This window comes from Panicum hallii, chromosome 1, assembly GCF_002211085.1.
Source record: "Panicum hallii strain FIL2 chromosome 1, PHallii_v3.1, whole genome shotgun sequence".
NCBI lineage: Eukaryota > Viridiplantae > Streptophyta > Magnoliopsida > Poales > Poaceae > Panicum > Panicum hallii.
Window position 1 is genome coordinate 51,859,872 of NC_038042.1, and position 6,000 is coordinate 51,865,871.

At 48.5% G+C, this 6,000-nt stretch overlaps 1 protein-coding gene and 1 non-coding gene across 3 annotated transcripts; one reads left to right on the forward strand and one right to left on the reverse strand.

Moving 5' to 3' along the window:
* Positions 1–1,994: 1,994 nt before the first annotated feature.
* On the reverse strand, positions 1,995–2,140 carry LOC112879166. Its single transcript, XR_003225990.1, has one exon. It is a non-coding gene; the product is annotated as a U4 spliceosomal RNA (small nuclear RNA).
* A 707-nt stretch (positions 2,141–2,847) lies between these two features.
* Positions 2,848–5,156, forward strand: LOC112883080 (tRNA pseudouridine synthase A). 2 transcript variants are annotated; one of them, XM_025948344.1, is made up of 3 exons: positions 2,848–3,823; positions 3,892–4,297; positions 4,389–5,156. In XM_025948344.1, the coding sequence occupies exons 1-3, from the start codon at positions 2,923–2,925 to the stop codon at positions 4,762–4,764; spliced, it is 1,683 nt and encodes a 560-aa protein (XP_025804129.1). In that variant the 5' UTR covers positions 2,848–2,922; the 3' UTR covers positions 4,765–5,156. The 2 variants fall into 2 exon arrangements, with proteins under 2 accessions (XP_025804129.1, XP_025804202.1); XM_025948417.1 differs by having other exon boundaries at positions 3,901–4,297.
* The last annotated feature ends 844 nt before the right edge of the window (positions 5,157–6,000 follow it).

The window sequence follows — 6,000 nt, forward strand, 5'->3', positions numbered from 1 at the left end:
CAAGCTAAAGAAGAACTCTCTCACTCCCCTTTCTTCATTCTTGAGTGATTTTCTTTGAGGATTCAAGTGACATTGTTGCAAGAGCAAAGATTTGTGCCAGTGAGTTTCCATTCCATCTCTTGAGCACATCATCTTTGTCTAGCCGGTGGATTCAAGTTTGTTACTCTTAGAGCTTCAAGCTCTTAGACGGTTAGGCGTTGCTCGTGAGTGCTCAAGCAAGTTGTGAGCATCACGGGAAGTTTGTAATCGTCATTCCTCTCGTAGGAACTCATAGTAAGTGACATTGGATTTGAGCGTTGGTCTCACCCTTGGGAGAGAAGCATAGGGGTTCTTGAGCACCTTCTGTTGAATCCTTCCTCAACGGAGACGTAGCTCCTTTGGGAGTGAACTTTGGGAAATAAATTATGTCTCTCTCTTGTGCTTCTTATTTTATTGGTTATTTGCTTGTGAAACTAACTTTATAGGGTTTGAGGTCGATCTACTGTTATACAAGTCCCTAGAGCAAGACAACCGGTAAGAAACACTCCAAAGGTACCACTAGCTCTTCTAAATTTACTCGATCTAAATTATAGCATCAGTATCTCCTTTTGTGTATATTGTTTTCTACCCGGACTGTCCGGACATTATCTCTGGAAACTCCGGATACAAAGCCCGGAGTATCCGGATATCTGTATTACTGATAGTGTTCAAAGTATTTTTAAGTTTCAAATTAGCCTATTCACCCCCCTATAGGCATCTTGAGGTCCTTTCAGTATGGTTGTCAATGACTTAATGATGCTGATATATTTCCTCTACTTGTATATTTTATTAGTTCTCTAAAGCTCTGATTGGATGTCGATATTGGAGGACTTGGTATTGAATTGGGTTCAATACCAAATCGACCATGGTATTGAAATGGGAATAATTCGAATTCTGTTCTTTGGGTAACTATGACATTGGAGTTTTGAATCCTAAGAAACAGTCCAATGCAATTCCTATTTGATGTAAAAGACATAGAATTGAAAGAGAAGAAGGCAAAAAACGATGTCGTCCAAGGAGAAGAGGAGGGGGCGCCGCTCTCAACTTTTCTGTCCTCGTCGGGACTCCATTAGCGGGGAGGTAGAGGGGTGCCGGTAGAGAGGTGGAAGGGGCAAGGCGTTGCCAAGACGCACCATGCGGCCCGAGAAGCGCTGCTGGCCCGTCGTTGGAGGGGCGGAGCGACGAGGCCGCGTAGGGACGCGCCCTGCGGCCGGCGAAGCGCAGCACCGCACACTCGTGGAGGGTGGAGGACGGAGGGGTGGCGCAGGGACGCGGCGCGCCGGCGGAGGAGTGGAGTGACGGGGCAGGTGGAGGGGCACAGTGGCGGCCCGGTGCACCGGCGGAGGAGCGGAGCGACGGACAGGCGGAGGGGCGGGATGGAGCGGTGGCGGATGGGTGCCGAGGAGCAGGAGAGGCGGGCAGGCGCGCCGGTAGAGGAGTTGAGGAGAGGAGCAATGGGGTAGGCGCAGGGGCAGGATGGAGTGGCAGCGGAGGGGCACGGGGGAGGGGGGCACCGAGGAGCGATGCGGAGGCGGAGGGGCGCGAACACGCGGTGAATGCAGCCCAATACGGAGCGGTAGAGGTCGAAATCATAGGAGGGGTTGCAGCATCTCGTTGAATGTTGCTTGGTATTGGTGGGGTTTCAAATACCAATTTTCAGAACATACAAACAGCTGATATTGGATGTATCAAATACTAATTCTAAATTCTAGCCCTTCAATATCTACATCCAAATGGTACCTAAAAATTTTCAATCCTTTTCACTGAATGGGGTACCCATGTTGATCAGTATTTTTTCATTGGCCCAATTACCAGAATTCAATTGTCACGCCGCGAAAGAACATCCGTATTGCATGCCTTTGAAAATAAATAGTTAGGTCGGCCTGAATCAGTGCTGGACTGGATGATCACAAAACGGGCAGCCGTAGGAAATGGAGTCGAGCATGCAATAAAGTTTTTTCAATTAGGATTTGTAGGGCTTTCCCCTGGTTAGAGGGAGCCCTTCCAGAAATTCTCTGGGGCCTGGTGGGCCGCAGAGGGGGTTTGGAAATAGTTTTCAACCAGCAATTGACGCGCCTCGGTATTACCTCACTAGCTGCGTCATTGCCCCAAGCGCAAAGATGAGCTCCGTAGTCCGCCTGCAGCCTCGTTTAATAGTTTGCTCGAGAGGCGCTTCTGCTAATCCAGGCGATGTGGGACTAAACTAACAACCGACCTACACTCTGATTTGCACGACTCGACCAGCCTCGACGCCACCACCATCATCCAGAGTGCGAACTGGGCCATTTTCTCCGCTGCTTCACGCCCTGGTAATCATGGGCCCGCCTAGTAGTAGTTCAGACGATGTAGCTGGGCTCCAATGATTTGGAGAAGGCCTCGACAAGCATACTGATGATCAGCAACGTCGCCTGAAATTTCAGAGCTGCAACTCAGCAGAGCTCAAGAAATTTCGGTTCAAAAAAAAAGAACTCAAGACCGTTGGTTGGTTCCGTTCATGTTGTGGCTGTATCGTTTATATTGCTTCCTGAAATTTCTTGGCTTCCAGAATTAAGCTGGTCCAATTTACAGACCACGTTGATCAATCGCGTGTGCGGTGTGCCTGACGAAATTCGAATTAGCATTCAAGACTCTCAGATCGCCGTAGGATCAGCGGATGATTCAACAGCTCAAATTTTTTTTGACTCCACATGTAGCAGTAAGCAGTACAAAGTCACATACACGTAGGTCCCATCCGTCAGTTTTTTTTTTCAAAAAAGGGACCCATCTTTGAGCCAGCGAGGCATATTTTGGCTTTCTTCCTTTTCTTCTCCCCATTTCTTTCACCGCCGATCCGATTCCTTGTCCCCGCCTTTAACCCGATCCGTGCCCAAACCCTAACCGTCTAAAACCCCGGGCCCCTCTCCGATGGCCGCCGCCTCGCCGCCGCCCTCCCCACCCTCCGCCAAGCGCCCCAAGATGTCCTCCTCCTCCGACCCGGAGGCCGACGCCGAGCCCACCTCGCCCTCCGCCGCCGGCGCCGACCCCGGGCAACCCCGCCGCCCCAGGTACAAGCGCCGCAAGGTCGCCATCCTCCTCGGCTACTGCGGCGCCGGGTACCAGGGCATGCAGAAGAACCCGGGTGCGCGCACCATCGAGGGCGACCTCGAGGAGGCGCTCTACCAGGCGGGCGCCGTGCCCGAGGCCGACCGCGCCGCGCCGCGCCGGTACGACTGGGCGCGCGCCGCGCGCACCGACAAGGGCGTCAGCGCCGCGGCGCAGGTGGTGTCCGGACGCTTCTACGTCGACCCGCCGGGCTTCATCGACCGCCTCAACGCCCAGCTCGCGCCGCAGATCCGCGCCTACGGCTACGTGCGCGTCACCAACTCGTTCAACGCGAAGAAGTTCTGCGACCGACGGAGGTACCTGTACCTGCTCCCCGTGTTCGCGCTTGACCCCAGCGCGCACCCGGACCGCGAGGCCGTCATGGCGAGCATGGGGAGTGGAAGCGAGCTGACGAAGTGCCTGGAGTGTTCTGAGAGGGGGAGGAAGGTGCCTGGTGTCATGGGCCGGGAGGGGAAGCCACCCAGCCCCGGGGAGAGTGGCGCTGATGCTCCCGTGGAGGGAACTGTGGACAATCATGACGAATCTGGATCGATTGGGGCTGCGAAATGTGATCCAACAATTTTGGATGGTGGAAACACCAGTGCCCATGGGGAGCTTGGATTGAGCAGCAACGAGAAGCTTGATTTACCAGTCTCTGGAAATGGAACTGATTCTGGAAATGCTGAGCTGGGATCAAACAGTGTTGTCGATGCTATACCTTCAGGTATTAAATGGAAATCTGTGTTAGCCAGTGATAATTAGTTTTTTGTTCCAATCTGAATACAGGTTCAGCTGATGCAGATGCTTCAATTGGCAATGAGGAGGATAAAGTTGAGGCCACAGCTACTGAAGAGAAAGTGCAAGGTAGCAATGGAGAAGAGAAGCTGCCAACCAAGAGTGACTTCTCTTACACTGATGAAGTGAAAGAAAGGTTCAACAGGATTCTCAAGTACTATGTTGGAACCCATAATTTCCACAACTTCACCACAAGAACTAAGGCAGAGGATCCTGCGGCCAAAAGGTTTATCATTTCCTTTGCTGCCAATCGTGTTGTTAGCCTGGATGGAATTGATTTTATCAGGTGTGAAGTTGTTGGCCAGAGTTTCATGCTGCATCAGATCCGGAAGATGATTGGCCTTGCTGTAGCTGTGATGAGGAACTGTGCACCTGAATCCATTTATGATGTCGCCTTTCGCAAGTATGATTCTTATCAGCTGTTGTGGGTTTAACAGTCCATTAGCGTATATTTGCACACTAAATGTTTAGTTATGGCCATATCTATGTTGCAGGGATGTCAACCTTAATGTGCCTACTGCACCTGAGGTCGGGCTGTACCTAGATGAATGCATGTTCACCTCATACAACAAGAAATGGAAGGATTCACATGAAGCAGTTTCCATGGAACCTTATTGTGAGGAGGCTGAAGAGTTCAAGGTCAAGTATATCTTCCCTCATATTGCGGCGATGGAACACAAAGAGGGAGCTGTGGCTCTGTGGTTGCACTCATTGAATCACAGGAACTATCCTGATTTCCGCTACATGGAAACTGCTGGTGCTGAGGCCAAGATTGGTGCTGAAGTTGCTGCTGATGCAGAGGCCAAGGTTGGGGCTGAAGTTGATAGTATTGAAGAAGTACAAATGCCAAACGATAATGTAAGTGAGTAAATCAATTCTGCCGTGGGGCATACAAAGCCGAGAGTATATCTGCTTCCTGTGTGCACTGAAAGAGGGACCTGAGACACTGCTTGTGGGATGAAATAAAGAATGAAGATGGTATATGTTCTCCAACGAAATATGAACATCAAAAGGCTAAGGTGCATGGCTATATGCAATGGTGTTTTCTTTAGGCAATACATCGCGATCCCTACATTGATCTTCCCAGAAAAGAATTTATAGGATGATTAATCTTATATCTGAACTTAATCAATTGCTTCCAGACAAGTATGGCAAATGATGGTGCCTGAAAATGCTTCAGCAATATTTTTGTTTGCTGAAATTATTGTGGATTCCCTATAAACTATATTTCCTCTTATAGCATTCATATGTATTTTCTTGCATTTTTCCCTTTAGCAAATAATTTCACTTGCAGCATGATATCTATTGGTATTACTAGCACATTTCTGTTTGAGCACATGTGTCGTTGCATGTCTTAATAACAGAATTGTGCTAGTTCTTAGCTGACATAAATATCCAGAATTGACCTGATTAACCCTGGTCATGCTGGTAGTTTGCTAGGGTGAGATACAGTTGTAGCCTTGTAGGTATGCAGGCAGCTCTTGCCTATTTCCTAGTCAAAGTAAATTTGATCTCCCAAGGATAGTTTTGTAGCTGAAACTAGATTGTCAATAATGCCATGGAAAGAATCTTTTGTCCACTGCTTATTTTAGAGTATTGGTTAAATGCTGGATCCCTGATTGCAACTCTTATCTGAAAAGCTGTACTATTTTTTAAGTGATGGTGTCCTGTAGCATTTTATCATTTCAAATTATCGTGTCGGAAATCGAACCACTACATTAGTCTTATCTAAAAAGAAATTGCTAACCTTGGAAGCCTCCATGGTAATATGAGAGACAACTGACTAAATCTGATCTCTCTATGATTCTTATTTGGTGGCTTGGTGGACTATTTCAGTAAGATTTGTGAAGTTTGTCTTGTTCTGTTTTACCTTGTGGGGTATAAATAGGAAGTCCACTGACGTCCCCCAAATGTTATTATGAGTTGTTTTATTAATGTGTTAGCACAATTATGATATTCTGGAATGGAATGATGGTTGCAAATAGTTTGATGGTCCCGTTCTTTGACCTGTTTTGCCATGTGCCCATGTTACTCTTGCACACATGCAGGCAAGTCATTTCCTGAGTCCATAACACATTTTGATCTCTTAATCCTTTCCGCTAGTAC